Raw genomic sequence first — 17,465 nt, 5'->3', positions numbered from 1 at the left:
TGAGTGAAAACGCCATGATCCAGACATAGCGATGCAGGCTTGGCCTTGGCCACAGGAACAAAGTTGGGGGGAGGGGACACCTGTGAGAAACTGTGACATGCCTGAGGTCAGTGGTCAGGAGAGGCAAGGGGAGTCTGGACCCAGCTCCATCCCACCCATGGACAGAGACAGGTTCTTCGTCCCAGACCGTCCCAGACTCCGGACAGAGGTTCTGGTCTTGACTTGTGCCTGAGTCCCAAGCCCACGGCTTCTCCATGCTGGTGTGTGCGCGTATGTGTGTGTGCACGTGCATGTGTGTGCGTGCGTATGTGTGTGTGTTGGGAAGGGGGACCCTATATTCATATTGCGTCTGCAGGGACGGTAGTTTTTTTTTTAATCCCACTTTTATTTATTTTTTTAATATTTATTTATTTATTTTTTACTAGTGAGAGACCATGAGGTACAGTTGTAGACCTACACATTTTTGTGCTTGGGTTTCGATTATACAATGATCAAACACCCATCCCTCCACCAGTGCGCATTTCCCACCACCACGGAGCCCAGCATCCCCTCCCCGCCCCCAGCCCCATCCCACCCTGCCTCTGTGGCAAGGCATTTCCCTCTCTCTTCTTTTGAGTGCCGTGGTCTGCAAAAGAGGCATTGAGTGGCAATCATGCTCGGTCGACAGTCTACCCTCAGCATGTTCTTCCATCGTGGGCGGATCCTCCCAACACCCTTTATTTGGTGTTCCCTTCTCTTTCTGAGCTCCCCCTTCCCCTAACATGTGTGGTTGTCCTACGGGTCATTGAGTAAAATTCCTGGTACTAATCTCTGCCATACTTGGGTGTTAGTTTCCTATTTTGTTACTTTATGTTCCCCAGATGAATGCAATCTTTCTATGTCTATCTCTTTCTTTCTGAGTCATTTCGCTTAACATGATACTTTCCATGTAGTACCACTTGTATGTAAACTTCATGACTTCGTCTTTTCTAACAGCTACATAGTACTCCATTGTGTAAATGTGCCAGAGTTTCTTCAACCAGTCATCTGTTCTCGGGCACTCAGGTTTTTTCCAGATTCTGGCTATTGTAAAGAGTGCTACAATAAACAGACAATTGCAGATGTCACTTTGGCTATACTTTTTTGCCTCTCTGGGATATATTCCCATGAGTGGTATTGCTGGGTCAAATGGGAGCTCAATTTCTAGTTTTTTGAGAATCATCCATACTGTTTTCCAAAAGGGCTGAACCAGTCGGCATTCCCACCAACAGTGAAGGAGTGTCCCTTTCTCACCACATCCGCGCCAGCACTGGTTGCTTTTGTTCTTGTGGATATGGGCCAGTCTCTGCGGTGTGAGGTGATATCTCATTGTGGTTTTGATCTGCATCTCCCTGATGATTAATGATGTGGAACATTCTGCACCTCAAAAGAAACAGTGACCAAAATACAAAGACTGTCAACAGAATGGGAAAGGATATTCGCCAACTACACATCTGATAAGGGGTTAATTTCAAGGATATACAAAATACTGGTTCAACTCCACAAAAAGAAAACATTCAACCCCATCAAAAAATGGGGAGATGAAATGAATAGAAACTTTGACAAAGAAGAAATCCGAATGGCTAAAAGACACATGAGGGACGGTAGTTTTATAGGTCGGCTTGGACTCATGGAAACATATAGGGCGACGGGGTTCCTATGAGTCACCCCAACTGTCCTCCTGTGATGGCAGGTGTGCACGGGAAATGCTTGGGAGGATCAGCCCTAATTACACGCTTCTAAGTGTGTTGTTTGTGCGGCCCTCAGCATCCATCGGGGCTCCCTGAAGTCATCCGGGGGCAGCCCTCACCCCGCTGTGAATCAGTAGCCGTATGGCCGGCCGCGGTGCTTGCCAACAGGCTGCCTTGCACGGCCGATCTCCCAGATAGGGTCTTATCCACTCCCATCTTCATCAAGATGCTGTGGAGGGTTTTGTTTCCTCTTCCTGCCTCGTGAGTCACCTATGGGTCGCTCTGCCAGGCTGACCCCGGCCGGCTCCCACGTCAGGGCGGTGAAAGTGCTGTTCTCGGCGGGATTCGTCCATCCGGGCCTCCGTGGACAGGGAGGAAGACCAGTCCTGGGACTTTGCAACCAGGCAAGGTCTGATAAGGACATTCTTTTCAAGTTTTCTTCAAGAGTCGTTTCCTTTGGTGGCAAGGGAGCGGGGTGAATAGTCACTTCTCAAAGAATTCCACCTGGATTCTGGGCTGGGGCCAGGCACGTTTCCCCCACCCCCACCCCCACCCCAAGGACTCTCAGAGGTTGGTATGCGAAAAATGGATAGAGTGCTAAAAACTCACGGCTTCCCTTTCAATCGCTTCTTTCTGCCTTCTTGCCATACTCTGGCAGGCCTTTAATCACATGCTTAATTAGTGCTTCTCACACGCTGTGATCATTCATAGAATCTATATAGCCACACGCTGTCCTCCCTTTGCTTTGAAACGGCCGATCATGTACTTTTTTTTTCTTTCTTTCTTTCTTTTTTTTTTTTTTTTTTTTTTTTTCTTTTTGGGTCACACCCAGTGGTGCAGGGGTTACTCCTGGCTCATACACTCAGAAATTACTCCTGGAGGCGCTCGGGAGACCATACGGGATGCTGAGAATTGAACCTGGGTCGGTTGCGTGCAAGGCAAATGCTCTACCAGCTGTGTTATCACTCCGCCCCCCACAATCATATACTTTTATTTGATTGTGGGGTGGTCTAGCTTTTTCTCCTCCTCCTCCTCCTCCTCCTCCTCCTCCTCCTCCTCCTCCTCCTCCTCCTCCTCCTCCTCCTCCTCCTCCTCCTCCTCCTCCTCACATATAAAATCCAGGCTTGAGATCTGTTCAAATGTAGCTCAGGGTCTGCCTTCCTATTCGAAACAGACATCAGGTAGTGCACAGACAGAAAAGAACGCCAGAAACATTCCTTTCTTGTTCCCTTGAGTTCTCTCCATCCCATTGTGGTGGGGACTGGTCCTGCCTCTGAGTGATGCCTTCGGTTCTTGGTAAACTCCTGCCCATGGATGCGTGTGTGACTCTACTCAGATTCTTACAAATCCCGCCACCTGCTATAGGGCAATACCATTACACCTCCCTTGATCCCTGGATTCTGGTGCTGTACTGCGCCCTAGGTAAATATTTCCCCTCTTGGGTAGTGGTAATTAAAATTCTAGAATGTTTATGGCCCTGGATCCTTATCCCTTTGAATGCCCAAGGTGGATGGCTCACTGGAGGCAAAGGTACGTGAGGAAATGCTAACCTGGTTACCACAGCAGCCGGGGCCCACGCATGTGAGGGGGTGGAGAGTAGGGGCAGGGGGGGCAGCTGGAGGCTCCCATCAAGCCTCACCCTCGGCAACAATCCCTGACCTTGCCCCCCTCCACCCTCCACCCTCCCACCCCCTGACCTGCCCTGGAATTTTTACAATCACACGCACTCCTGCAGGGTGGACAATGCAGGGCGGCGGAGAGGTGGTTTTACAATTTGTGTGTTTGCGGGTGGGCGGAATTCTGCCGCCCGCCAGTCTGGGCTGGTTTATGGTCTCTGGAGGCGACTCCTGCCCTGGGAGCGGGCGCCTGGGCTCTGGAATCCGGGCGGCGAGAGGAATGAATGGGGAGTTGCGACATTGGGGTGAGTCAGCAATCGATAAAGGCAATGATTCGGCTGTGGGTTCTGCGCCCAGACCGAGGCGATGGGCTGGCTGCGGGTCAAGGGTCGGCCGCACCGGGGTCTCGCTCCCTGCAGACTTGGGGGATTGCCGCTGCAGTGATCTGTGGGGAGCGGCGGCTGGGAATCATCATTCCTAAATTGGGGACCTCCAGAGGCCTGTCCCATCCACCTGGATGCGGCGGGCACCCGGGTGCGTGGGAGTGCCCGTTTTTGCTCTGCATTTTGGTGCAAAAGCGAAATAAAAAAAAAAACCAAAAAGCAAAAAAAACCCCTCTTTTCCAAAATAGTAACAGCAACAGCAAAAAGTTCATGATTGAAAAACTCCCTGCAAAGGAGCCGCTGCCTGCGGCGTCCGCACCCAGAGCCGCGCCCGCCCGCCGGGCGCAGTAGCCCGGGAGGACCCGCTGCCTTGGGCGACGCTGCCCCCTCGTGGCCGCGAAGAGAAGGGCAGCTGAGCGCCGGCAGGAGCGTAGAGCCCCCAAACCCGGGCTGAGCTGGGGGTCGCGAGGGCCGCCCCCCTGCACGCCCTCCGCTTCCATCCAGGTGCTGGGGACCCAGGTACCGCTGCCACGGGGGAGCAGGGAGAGAGAGAGAGACAGACACCGGGAGGCAGAGACACGGCCGTGGCTGGAATTCCTTTACTTTCTGTTTTAAATTGTTTTTATTATTATTGTTGTATTTTGCCACTCCAGGTGGGGCTGCCGGGATCAGAGGGAGTGCTAAGTGCCAAGTGCGCTACCCACTGTACTCTTAACCCCTCCCCCCTTTAAAAATTTTTTTTTTGGCTTTTTGGGTCACACCCAGCGATGCACAGGGGTTACTCCTGGCTCTGCACTCTGCACTCAGGAATTATCCCTGGCGGTGTTCAGGGGACCATATGGGATGCTGGGAATCGAACCTGGGTTGGCCGCGTGCAAGGCAAACGCCCTACCCACTGTGCTATTGCTCCAGCCCCCTCCACCCCCTTTTCTTTGTGACTTCCAATACTGTTCCTGACAGGGGTCCACGCACACACAGTCGTTCCAACCCCACGCCCACCATTCATGGAATGCATGTTTGGGACAAGTTCTGTTCTTTTTTTTTTTTTTAAAAAAAAACAACATTTAAATTATGAACCGCAGAGTATGCTGAGTGCTTAAAGCCCGGCTTCTCTGATGATTAGAATAATCTACTTTGCTGTTTTGCTAGCTGTGTGACCCTGTGCATAACACATAACTATTTGAGCTCTGGCTTCTTGTTCTGTGCAGAAAAATAAAAATAATAATGATAAGAGCGATAGCACAGCGGGTAGGGCGTTCGCCTTACAAGCGGCCAACATGGCCGACCCGAGTTCGATTCCTCCGCCCCTCTCGGAGAGCCCGGCAAGCTACCGAGAGTATTCGATATGCCAGACACAGTAACAACAAAGTCTCCAATGGAGACGTTACTGGGCCCGCTCGAGCAAATCGACGATCAACGGGAGGGCCTTTACCTTTACCTTTAAATTAATTAATTATTTATTTTTGCTTTTTGGGTCACACTCAGCGTGGCTCAGGGGTTACTTCTGTCTCTGCGCTCAGGAATTACTCCTGGGGGTGCTTGGGGGACCATATGGGATGCCAGGGATTGAACCTGGTCAGCTGTGTGCAAGGAAAACGCCCTATCTGCTGTACTATCTCTCTGGCCCATTTTCACAATAAAAAAAAAAGTATCACGCTTTTTGTTATGTGATAATTTTACTTTATTAAAAAAAACAGATTTATGTTCACCTCTGCTGTGATTGGCAGTGGTGTTAATATTAGAGTTTTTAGGAACACCACATTGCTCCATCACACGGGGAATTTTTAAAGGCGATCAAAAGTGCTATTTGTCCTGGGGATGGGGGGGTACACCTGTTGTTGGGCGCTGGGGAGTTGGGGGCTTTGTTGCTCCCCACTAGAGCTCCGAGTAGTGGGCGGAATTTCCCTTGGGGCGGGCGGTGAGGGGGTGGTCTGTGCAGGGATTTCACTGGATGAGATGTATCAGGGACTAGGTGTGGGGCAGGAATGGCAGCAGCCCTGGAGGTTAGGGGTGTGCAGGGGAGCTCTGCAGGGAGCCCCGGGGGCACTTTGGAGGGTGGCTTGCTTGAGAGGAGGTGGGGTGGGGTGAGGAGACTGAACCAGGATTAGTTGGTCAGGTGGAGCTGGGGAGAGACAGAAATCAGAGGGAAGGACACGGGCATGGGACCAAGGTCCTGGGAGGGCCACGGGCCTCTTCCACACCTTATTCTGTGGCCCCCACTCTCTCCCTCGGGCTTTGACTCTGCCCCAGCCCTGCTCTGAGGAAGCTTCTCCTATTGGCTGGGCCCAGGTGCCCACAGGCCTCACCCGCCCACACTCTCACACTTGTGAGTGGATTCCATGGCCTCATCTGCCCACACTCTTACACTCATGAGTAGATTTTGTGGCCTCACTTGCCCATGCTTTCACACTTGTGAGTAGACTCTGTGGCCTCACCGCTTACACTCTCACACTCGTGCTATTGCTCCAGCCCCCTCCACCCCCTTTTCTTTGTGACTTCCAATACTGTTCCTGACAGGGGTCCACGCACACACAGTTATTCCAACCCCACGCCCACCATTCATGGAATGCATGTTTGGGACAAGTTCTGTTCTTTTTTTTTTTTTTTTAAAAAAAAACATTTAAATTAATTAATTATTTATTTTTGCTTTTTGGGTCACACTCAGCGTGGCTCAGGGGTTACTTGAGCCACTCGTGAGTGGCTTTGGTGGCCTCACCTGTTCACACATACAAGCCATTGGTCAGTGGCTCTAGTGGCCTTGTCTGCTCACACTCTCACGCACTTGTGAATAACTTCTCACGAGTCACTCATGAGTTAACTCTGGCACCTTCTACCAGCCACAGCTCTCTCTTGACTGCTTCCCCCCAACGTTTCAATTATTAAAAATTTTAATTGTATTTCCTAATGTTTTATTTCGGTACCATGGTTTACAATCACTGTATCACTGTCATCATGTCTTTTCATTGTTCATCAATTTGCTCAAACGGGCGTCAGTAACATCTCCATTTGTCCCGGTCCTGAGATTTTAACAGCCTCTCCTTACTCGTCCTTCCCAACCATGCTGTATTGGAGACTCATTCAGCGTCAGGGGAATGAGACCTGTTATTGTTACTGTTTTTGGCACATCAAATATGCTATGGGTATCTTGCCAGGCTCTGCCGTGCTGGCGGGATACTCTCGGTAGCTTGCCGGGCTCTCCAAGAGGGACTGAGAATGTATATAAGAGAATACAAGCAAGTATGTTAAAACCAAACACATGTGTGCTGCTTTTAGGTACATCAGTGGGCTAGACTATAAGCGGTTGCACTTCTGGGAGTTTTGTTTTACAAAGCTGTCCATAATTTACAAGTTTACAAAGCTGTCCATCACTGTCATGATCACCCCGTTGTTCACTGATTTGCTCGAGCTGGGGCCAGTTACGTCTCCATTCGTCCCTGTCACGTGCTAGGGTAGCCCGATGGCATATTGGGGGCTCTTTCAGGGTTAGGAGAATGAGGACCATCATTGTTACTGTTTCTGGCACACCAAGTATGCCATGGGAAGCTTGCCAGGCTCTCTGAGAGGGATGGAGGCTTTTGGGGCAACCTCTAATCACCTTTACAGGTCTTCCCAGTCAGGCGTATGTGCGGGCAAGATACACTCGGTAGCCTGCCTGGTTCTCTGAGAGCGAGAAGTAGACAATAGGAAGTCGCTTCCGGGAGCTTGGTTTTATAGTCTCTGGATCTTGGCAGTTGATGGGGTTACACGGCAGTTGGTGGGTGTAACTGTCTAGCTACTGGAATGTGGGGGAGCTGGGTGGAGGAGGCCCAGTCCCGATCCGAGCAGGCTTGGAGATCTCAGCCCCGGGTCCCACACATGTGGGTTCCTCTGCCGGCTCCCTCATGCGTGAGGCTTGAACTAGCATGTGGAGAGTGGTCTCAGCATGGCTGTGACTGGGCCCCTGCTCAGGGCGGAGAGGGAAACTCAACCTGCCCCTCTCCTAGGGGCCCAAAGCTTTGTTTTACAAAGCTGTCCATAATTCCTCCACCAGTGTCCCCAGGATCCCCTCCAACCCCGAAGCCTGCTTCCTTCACAGGCACATTTTCAGATTAATTATCATGCTTTGAGTTACCTGCTCATAGTAGTGTCAGCCCCAGCAGCCGAGGCACGGAGAGATGCCTTCAAGACCCTGACCCTTGCTCGTATGGTCCCTCCAGGTGCCTCTTCTTGCTCCCTCTCTGTTCCTCTCCTTCCCTGACACTTTCATTTCTGTAATCTAGAGCCAAGGGTTTGCCCATCCTGATACCCTCTATTCCATTGACACGCTGTTCTAAATAATTATTTTGGAGGTTAGAGGTGGGCAGGGGAGCTGGGGAAGCGGCCCGGGGGGACTGGGGGTCTGCAGGGAGCCCATGAGGGCCTTGCTTGAGAGGAGGTGGGGCCTGGCTTCACAGAGGAGTGAGAGAGAACACCCGGTATGTGTCCTGTGACTTTCTTCTTCTTCTTTTTTTTTAAAATTAGAGTTTAGGTAATAAAGTTATAACAGTGTTGATAATATTGATATCTAAAGCCACAGAGCTCCACCACTGCTGAGGTACCAATGACCCTCCACCGCTGTCCCTAGTCACCCCTGGTCTGATCTTCCCTTTATTTGTTGATTGACAGATATGAGGTGGATGGTTATGCCCCTTAGCACCATCCGTGTGCTCCAGACCCTCCACTTCTGCTCCCGTGTTACTTCTGGTCAAACACATCCTCCTGTCCCTGGCCCCTGGTGTATCAGATGTGTTTATGGGCACTGAGGTTTGTTGTTGGTTGATGTGGCCCCTCCAACAGCCCCCACCCTTGGTTTGTTCCTCTCTATAGCACAGCCCAGTGAGCTTATCCTCACTTCTTCTGTCCCTGGTTTATTTCTGCTCCACACAGCATGCTGCATAAGACCACACAGGACTGTGTTTACTTTTCTTTTTAATAGCTGATTGCTGGGCCACACCCTGTGATGCTCAGGGGTTGATCCTGGCTCTGTGATCAGGAGTCTCCCCTCGGTGGTGCTCAGGGCAGCAGAGGTGGCACCGAGATCCCACAAAGGTCAGTTTCCAAGCAAGGCAAATGCCTTATTCACTCCTGTACTGTGTATCTGGCCCTGTCTGTTTACTCTCCTTCCCACAACCCTATCTTTTGTTGTTTGTTTGTTTGGGGCTGGCTGTGCACACAGGAATTACTCAGGGGACCATATGGAATGTCCGGGATCTACCCTGGGTCGGCTGAGTGCAAGAAAAACTCCCTACCCACTGTACTAACGCCGGCATCGTCTGTTAGCTATATTTAAGGGAGCAAGTATGGTCCTTGGGGAGATTCCCACTGCCTGAACACCAACCCTAACCTAACTCTAACCATAATCCTGGCCTAACAAACCCAAACCTAACCCTAGCCCTAGCCCTTATCCTAACCCGAAGCAGAACCCTAACATAGCCCTGGCCCTAACCCTAACCCTAAAACTGGTCCTACCCCTTGACCTAGCCCTAACCCTACCCCTAATCCTAACCCTAACTCTAAACCTAGACCAAACCCTAACCCTAACCCTAGCCCTAATACTAACCCTAGCCCTAACTCTAACCCTAACCTTGCCCAAGCCCTAACCCTAACCCTAACCGTAGCTCTAATCTTAACCTTAGCCCTAGCCTTTACCCTAACCCTAGGCCTAGACCTAAATAAACTTAACCCTAAACCGAATCCTAACCCTAGCCCTCGCCCTTACACTAAACCTAGCCCTAGACCTACCCTTAACCCTAGTCCTACCCCTAGCCCTAGTCCTTACCTTAACCCGAACCAGAACCCTAAACTGAACCTGAACCCTAGCCCTCCTCAGGGCTCTGCAGAACCTGTCATGGAGTGAGTGATAATCCTGGCTCTGAGTCCTACTTACTGTCTTCTGAAGGAGGCCCCTGGGCACCTCTGAAAACACTTGCCAAGCCCAAGGTCCCCAGGGATTGAACTCAACTGAGGACACTATTGCACCAGACAGAAAGGGTGCTGATTCTAGGAGGACAGATGACTAGACAGGGACCCTGAGAGTCAGGCGCAAGTCTGAGGCACGTGGGGCTGGTGAATGCAAGAGCATGGCCCATGGGCTGTCCAGTCTGGCTGGGGAGTCCCTACCCCCAGTCTTAGGCACTTCACCTCTGTGGTGGAAGCCTGGAAACAGGAAGTGCTGAGCATGGTGGTGGAGGAAGGAGCTCAGGAATGCATCCGAGCACCACTTCCTGCTCATTTCCACTGCACTCTGAACAGAGTTTGATAATGGCGTGTGCCAGGCAGGAAGTGAGTGAAAGCATGAATCCTGCCTCATGGGGAATATTGCTCCTCAATGCCACCTCCAATCCTGCTGGGTCCCCCAGCTCTTCAGCTTTCTGCTTCTTGCAGGAAGTCCGGTTCCTTCTGAGGGTGGCAGGCCTCCGGTCCCATGCTGGGCAGGGTTTGAGGCACCAGCCCATCCCGTCCCTAGACTGCCCCACTACTCTTTCCAACTGCTGGAAATGTCCCCTATTTCTGCCTAGCTCGGAGATCTCTGAAGCTCCCCTTAGTAGGCGGGGATGTTTGGCCATCGTCGTTGTTGCTTGGTTCTCCCCAAAAGAGGCACCCCTCCCACCCCATGCTAACTGGAAGAAGCATAACCGTTCATTTTATTGCTAGTGGGGTGGGGCTTGGGTGTGGCCTGATGCCAGTCTCCACCTCGGGATGCCCCATTTCCTCGTAGGTCAGGTGTGGGCAGAACCTTGGCTATTACCCAGGCTGCATTCCACAGGGCAGCGTGTGCTGAAGAGGCTCTGGCACCCCTGTCTAGCGTGTGTGTCTGTGTGTTTGTATGTGTATGCTTGTGTATGTGTACCTGTGTTATATGTTATGTGTGCATGTATATGTGTGTTTATGTGTATATGTGTATGTGTGTACGTATGTGTATATGTGTATGTGTGCATGTGTGTGCATATGTGTATGTTGTATGTATGTGTGTGCTTGTGTGTATGTAGGTGGGGGACAGAATCGAGAGGATCCTGGACCGTCAGGGAGGTGGTGCTTGATCACTTGGCTTGTTTGGGTCACGCGCAGCTGTGCTCAGGGCTTACTCCTGGCTCTGCACTCAGGGATCCCTCCTGGCTGGTTCAGGGGACTCTGTGGGGTGTTGGGGATTGGGCTCAGGTCACCTGTGCACAGGGAAAGCGCCCTCACCCTTGTGCTGGTTTCCCTTTCTTTGGGCTCAAGCTGACTTCCCCCTCCCAGGCCTCCAGGGCAGGAAGAAAGAGGCAAGGACACACATGTGAATGCTCATACTTTATTGGGGGACGGAGGAGGCCCGGGACAGCTAGTGGGGGTGAAGTAGGGGTGCAGAAGAGACTCGGGGGTGTCGGCAGTTGCAGATCTTCAGTTTCTGAGTCCTAAGCACACTGTGGGCTTTGGATAATTTTTTGCTGAAACAGACAGACAGACAGACAACTCACTATAAGACTGAAGGATGAATTTGGTTACACAAAAACCCTGTTTTCTGTGAACCCTGGGGTTCAGTCACTCTTGGTAAGGTCCCTATGATTTCTTATAAGTCAATTTTATTTTAATTTTGGTTTATCATTATTATTATTATTATTATTTTGGTGTTGGTGGGGAGTACACCCAGTGATGCTCAGGTGTTAAAATCTTTTTTTTTTCTTTTCTTTTGTGTCGCACCCAGCAATGCTCAGGGGTTTGTCCTGGCTCTGTACTCAGCGATCCCTTCTGGTGGTGATGGGGGTGACTGGGATGCCGGGGATTGAGTCTGGGTTGGCTGCGTCCAAGATATACGCCCTCCCCACTGTGTTATCTCTCCAACCCGCAAGTCCCTTTTAAAGAGAGAGGAAGGGAAGGAAATGGGACTCTCTACTGGGGACTAGGAAAGGGTCTTCATGTGGGCTGCCACTGAGTACCGTGAGCTTGGCGGCACCATCCTTGATCTGGGGCGGAACCAACTCCATCATTTTCTTCAGTGTGACCCCTCCGAGCTTCATATCTTCAGTGGGTTCGAAGACAGCGATTGCAGCCTCATAGTCAGAAACGGGGCCTTCGAAGAGAGTTCTCAGGGCCTCTAGGAATTCTGGGCAGATCTCGGCCTTAGCTGGAACACAAGGCAAGAGGGAGCGCATGAGAGCGTGTGAGGGCTGGCCTGTGTGTGACAGGGGCCCAGGGTGGGCTCTGCCTACTGCTCTGTGTTGCTGTTTGTGGCTGGTCAGCCGGCCGGAGCCTGTTGGCCTTTCCTAGGCTGGGCTGGGTATGGTGCCCTCTGCCACCCCCCACCCCCCACTTTTTAAAAAATTAAAAAAAAATTTTTTGATTTTGGGGCTGGAGTGATAGCACAGTGGGTAGGGCGTTTGCCTTGCATGCGGCCGATCCAGGTTTGATTCCCAGCATCCCACATGGTCCCCTGAGCACCGCCAGGAGTAACTCCTGAGTGCAGAGCCAGGAGTAACCACTTAGCATTGATGGGTGTGACCCAAAAAGCAAAAAAAAAAATTGATTTTGGGCCACATCCAGTGAGGCTCAGGGCTTCCTCCTGGCTCTGCACTCAGGAATTATTCCTGCTCGAAGGAATATATGGGATGCTGGGGATCGAACCTGAGTTGGCAGCCTAAAGCAAGTGCCCTCCCCACTGTCCTATTGCTCCAGCCCCCGTCTACCCTTTCTGGTTGAGTGCTAGGTGGAGTATTGATCATGAGGCGTGGATATGAGTCTTCAGCCAGTGTGGGAGGCATGCTTGGGGTTGGTTCCCTTCCTCTGCCAACCCCACCCGAAACATGTTCCTTAGCGGTGAACGATGATGGTTTGAGCCACTTGTTCTGGGGGTCACAAAGCAGAGTCAACCCTGGCTGCAAGAAGCCCCAGGTCAGCTAAGCATGAATCCCTGCCCTCAGCCTGCAGAGGTGGACCAGGAGCATGAACGTTGGGGACCCAGGAAGACGAGTCTCTGGGGTGGGTGCGGTTCTGCGGTGGAAATTGGGGAGGATCTTGGCAACTAAGCCACCCCCCCCCCCGACCCCTGTTGTGTTTCCAAGCCCATTTCATGTCCTGCACCCAGTGTCCCACTATCTGCCCTTCCCGCTTCCCCCTGGAGCCCAGGAGACCGTGTCCAGGACTCACTGCCCACTTGTCCCTGCTTGCCCATCTCTGGCCACCAGGTCTCGGGTCCCTGCCCTTGAACACTCTGTGCCTGTGCGCAAGCTGGGAGTTCCACATCTGGCCAGCAGAGACTAGTCCCCTTTTGCATGCAGATCTCTGTTCCTTTCCCTTCTGGGTCTTGCTTTTCTCATCTCGAGGCCACGGGTCTGCCCTCATAGGGGTGGTTGCAAGAATGAATGAAGGGACGCTTGGTGAGCAGTATTTGGAGCAGAAATCAGCTCGGGTAAGCGCTGGCCAGTGGTCAGACACAATCTTCACTGTTATACTGGGGGCACACGCAAGCCCACGTGCAAAAACACCCCAGACTGTCCCCTAAATGACTGTCTGCCTATCTGATTCAACCACACTCTCCCATGGACGACTAATCCATGTCCATTTCAGTCCCACATGATATTATTTCCTTCGAAAATCAAACTTCCCTGCACCTTAATTGTTCCTGTCCTTTCTGGTTTTCCTAAGAACTCTCGCTCCCTCCCCACTCCCTTGGGGGCTATAGAATGTATCTCCATGGATGATGAAACTTTCATTTTTTGAGTGGGGGTTGTTTGGGCCACATCCCGCAGGGCTCAGGGGCTACTCCTGGCTCTGTGCTCGGGAGTGAGCCCTGGCAAGGTTCTGGGGGCCACGAGATGCTTGGGAATCCAGTAATTGGCAACATGCAAAGACAAGAGCCTTAACCTCTGCCCCATCTCTCTAGCCTCTCACCTTTTGGGGTTATTTGGGTTGTCTTTGGGCTGATAGTGTTTGGGGCTACTTCCAGATTCATACTTGGGGTTGCTGGGAATTATTTATTTATTTATTTATTGCTTTTGGGTCCAACCCAGCGATGCTTAGGGGTTGCTCCTGGCCATGCTTTGGGAACCACATGGGATGCCGGGAATCGAACCCTGTTCGGCCCCATGCAAGGTAATTGCCCTCCCTGCTGTACAATCGCTCTGGCCCCAAGGGTTGCTGGGAATCAAGTGTAAGTCTCCTGCATGATTTGCTTCAGTCCTTTGACTGATTGTTCTGGCCCTGCATGAGGAGATCTTTTAAGTGAGTTAATGGACCAGGGAAGTGGCTCAAAGGGCTTGATAGAGCAGGAGGCCCGGCTTGATTTTCGGCATCATCTGGTCTCGTGAGCACCCTGGGGGCAGACTGCTCTTTGGAGCTGGGGAGCATCCCCCCCCATCCCCACTCCCACCCTGAACACCACCAGGTGTGGCTGAAATACAAAAACGGAGTGAGTTCATGGGTTCCTTATCTTTTCCCTTTAAAAGGATCACAGGTGGCTAACAGGAAGTGAAAAACACCCGCTAGCTTGGATTTGGATTGACCCAGCTCCTCCAAGATCAGAGAGAGCAAGATTGGGGCGATCTGCCCACCTGACCCCAGCCCCCCCAGCCTGATCCAGTTCCTTTCCTCTTGTTTTTGTTATTGTTGATTTGGTTTTTGGCTTTTGGGCCTCACCAGGCAGTGCTCACGGTTTACTCCTGGCTCTGAGCTCAGAGATGACTCCTGGCAGGACTTGGGGCACCTGTTGGGATGCCAGGGACCGAACCTGGGTCTGCCGTGTGCAAGGTCAGCACCCTCCCTGCTGTACTATATTCCTGCTAGTCAGTCATTCTTGCAAAGGTTTAGCAAACCCCTCTCTGGGGTGGCAAGTTACCCAAAGAGAAGATCCTTTCTAGAATAGTCCTTTGGCCAGAAGGAGAGACCTTGCTTTGGGTTGGATTTCTTGGGGGGCCAAGCAGCCATGAAAGAGCGGGGTGAAGACCCCAAACCCAGGGACTGCTAGTTTTCTTGGTCCCTGGATGGGGGAGACGCTCAGGATGCAGTTTTGCGTGCCCACACTGGTTTGCACGCTGCGTGAGCATGGTGGTTCCGTCAGCCCTGACCCTCCATCACGCTGCCCTCCCGTCCATCCCTTGGCACCAAGTCTGGAGCTGGAGGGATGTGGGGACTGGGGTGTGTTGAAGTTTTCTCCCTGTTCTGGGCTCCTCACAACATTCTCACAATCTGCTTTTTAATCAGTCCCTGCTGGAGGGTTCGGATTCGGTTCCTGTCACTGCCCTCTTTCCCGGGCATCCGTGAGCATTGGACCCACATCCCAAGCTGGGCTTCAGCCCGGGGACAGGGGCGCTGGGCACTCACCGGATCCGCAGCAGAGAGCCAGCATGACCACGGCGAAGGTGATGGCGAGCTTCATGGTGGCAGGAGGGAGGCGAGGCTGTCTCCGGAGAGGGTGGGTTTGTGCAGGCCGTGAGCGCGGCTGCCTCTTATATGCTTGCTCAGGTGGGGGGACAGGCCCAGGTGTGGGGTCCCCTTAGGGAACCGCACTGTTGACTTGGGCATGGGTTCCGTGGAAAAAGCAAACAGTGTCTCCTCATTGAAAATGAGCTCACACAACAGGCCACTTGGCAGGGGACACTGCGTCCCACCTGCCCGCCACTGCCCCTCTCCTTGACCCTGCACCTTGGCTCAGTGAGAGTGGAAAGAAGCCAATGTGGTGACCTCCCGGTCCACCAGCTGGCAGAGCTGCAAGGGGCAAAAATGGGGGGACTCCAAAAATAGAGAGAAACTGTCTGCCATAGAGGCAAAGGGAAGGGCGGGATGTGAGGGCCAGGGACTCTGGGGACACTGGTAGCAGAAAGTTTGCACTGGTGGAGTGATGGGTGTTCAATCATTGTATCTCAACATGAATCTCAAACATGAAAGCTCTGTAACTCTATTTCACGGAGGTTCAATAATAATAGCACTGTAGCACTGTCCTCCTGTTGTTCATTGAATTGCTTGAGCAGATGCCAGTAACATCTCCACTGTTACTGTTTTTGGGCATATTGAATATGCCATGGGTAGCTTGCCAGGCTCTGCCGTGCAGGCGGGATACTCTCGGTAGCTTGCTAGGCTCTCTGAGAGGGATGGAGGCTTTTGGGGCAACCTCTAATCACCTTTACAGGTCTTCCCAGTCAGGTGTATGTGCGGGCAAGATACTCTCGGTAGCCTGCCTGGTTCTCTGAGAGCGAGAACTAGACAATAAGAGGTCGCTTCCGGGTTTTATAGTCTCTGGTTTTATAGTCTCCTGGTTTTATAGTCTCTGGATCTTGGCAATTGATGGGGTTACAGGGCAGTTGGTGGGTGTAACTGTCTAGCTACTGGAAGATGGGGGATCTGTTTTGTTTTACAAAGCTGTCCATAATTCCTCCACCAGCGTCCCCAGGTTCCCCTCTCACCCCTATCTGTACCAGATAAATACGCACAGATGACCCACCCTACCTGTACCAGATAAATACCTCACCGGCAGACCTCCACTACCTCCACTAACTCCACTACCCAGCCACCAACACGCTCCAGGACGCTTTCCGGTGCTCGGGCTGAGACTTACGCATGAGTTAAGCCCCACAGAACAAGATAAGTGGAACTCTGAGACCTTGGACTCCAGGTTCAACGGACCCAGGGACAGAGATCCTCAGCCTGCTCCCACCAACCACAGGTGATGAAGGGATTAAAACCAGGAGTCCCACCCTACCCTGCCCTGTCTGTCTTCTGTGCGGAATCCAATCCTGGGTTGCCAACGGTTGGAACTCATAGCATAAAATATTAATCCTGAAAATTTGCCTGTGAAGGAGGCAGGCTTAGGGATGGAAGAGGAACCTGGGGATGCTGGTGGAGGAATTATGGACAGCTTTGTAAAACAAGGCTTTGGGCCCCTAGGAGGGGGGCAGGTTGAGTTTTCCTCTCCGCCCTGTGCAGAGCCCCGGCAGCTGAAGACCTCTGGGACCCAGCCACAGTCATGCTGAGACCACTCTCTACATGCTAGTTCGAGCCTCACGCATGAGGGAGCCGGAAGAGGAACCCAGGTGTGTGGGAGCCAGGGCTGAGATCTTCAAGCCTGCTCAGATCGGGGCTCGGTCTCCTCCACCCAGATCCCCCATCTTCCAGTAGCTAGACAGTTACACTCACCAACTGCCGTGTAACCCCATCAACTGCCAAGATCCAGAGACTATAAAACCAAGCTCCCGGAAGTGACCTCTTATTGTCTAGTTCTTGCTTTCAGAGAACCAGGCAGGCTACTGAGAGTATCTTGCCCGCCTGACTGGGAAGACCTGTAAAGGTGATTAGAGGTTGCCCCAAAAGCCTCCATCCCTTTCAGAGAGCCTGGAAAGCTACCGAGAGTATCCTGCCCACACGGCAGAGCCTGGCAAGATACCCGTGGCTTATTCAATATGCCAGAAACAGTAACAATGGAGACGTTACTGGTGTCCGCTCGAGCAAATCGATGAACAACGGGAGGACAGTGATACAGTGCTATTATTATTGAACCTCCGTGAAATAGTTACAGAGCTTTCGTGTTTGAGATTCAGCCATACAATGATACAATGACCCATCCCTCCACCAGTGCAAACCTTCCACCAGCAATGTCCCCAGTATCCCTGCCCCCCCACATCCCATCCTTCCCTTTGCCTCTATTTTAGTTTCTCTCTATTTTTGGAGCCCCGCCCCCATTCTTCCCACTTGCAGCCGGCTTTTGACCAGGGGGTCCCAAAATTGGCTTCATTCCACCCTCACTGAGCCAAGTGCAAGGTCAAGGAGAGGGG

The 17,465-nt window shown here is 52.1% G+C and overlaps 1 protein-coding gene across 1 annotated transcript; it reads right to left on the bottom strand.

Moving 5' to 3' along the window:
- Positions 1 to 11,016: 11,016 nt before the first annotated feature.
- On the bottom strand, positions 11,017 to 15,103 carry SCGB1A1 (secretoglobin family 1A member 1). Its single transcript, XM_056131611.1, has 3 exons — positions 15,022 to 15,103; positions 11,643 to 11,830; positions 11,017 to 11,153 (listed from the first exon to the last, which is right to left on the bottom strand). The coding sequence occupies exons 1-3, from the start codon at positions 15,074 to 15,076 to the stop codon at positions 11,121 to 11,123; spliced, it is 276 nt and encodes a 91-aa protein (XP_055987586.1). The 5' UTR covers positions 15,077 to 15,103; the 3' UTR covers positions 11,017 to 11,120.
- Positions 15,104 to 17,465: the final 2,362 nt, after the last annotated feature.

This window comes from Sorex fumeus, unplaced genomic scaffold, assembly GCF_029834395.1.
Source record: "Sorex fumeus unplaced genomic scaffold, SorFum_2.1 ptg000093l, whole genome shotgun sequence".
NCBI classification, from domain to species: domain Eukaryota; kingdom Metazoa; phylum Chordata; class Mammalia; order Eulipotyphla; family Soricidae; genus Sorex; species Sorex fumeus.
The sequence above is the reverse complement of the archived record's forward strand: the minus strand, read 5'-3'. Positions and strand labels throughout refer to the sequence as shown.

Coding starts and splice junctions, on each gene's coding strand:
- SCGB1A1 (XM_056131611.1), bottom strand. CDS start 15,076: ATGAAGCTCGCCATCACCTTCGCCGTGGTCATGCTGGCTCTCTGCTGC. Junction 11,831..15,021: donor GGCTCTCTGCTGCGGATCCG/GTGAGTGCCCAG, acceptor CTTGTGTTCCAG/CTAAGGCCGAGATCTGCCCA. Junction 11,154..11,642: donor ATGGTGCCGCCAAGCTCACG/GTACTCAGTGGC, acceptor TGTCTGTTTCAG/CAAAAAATTATCCAAAGCCC.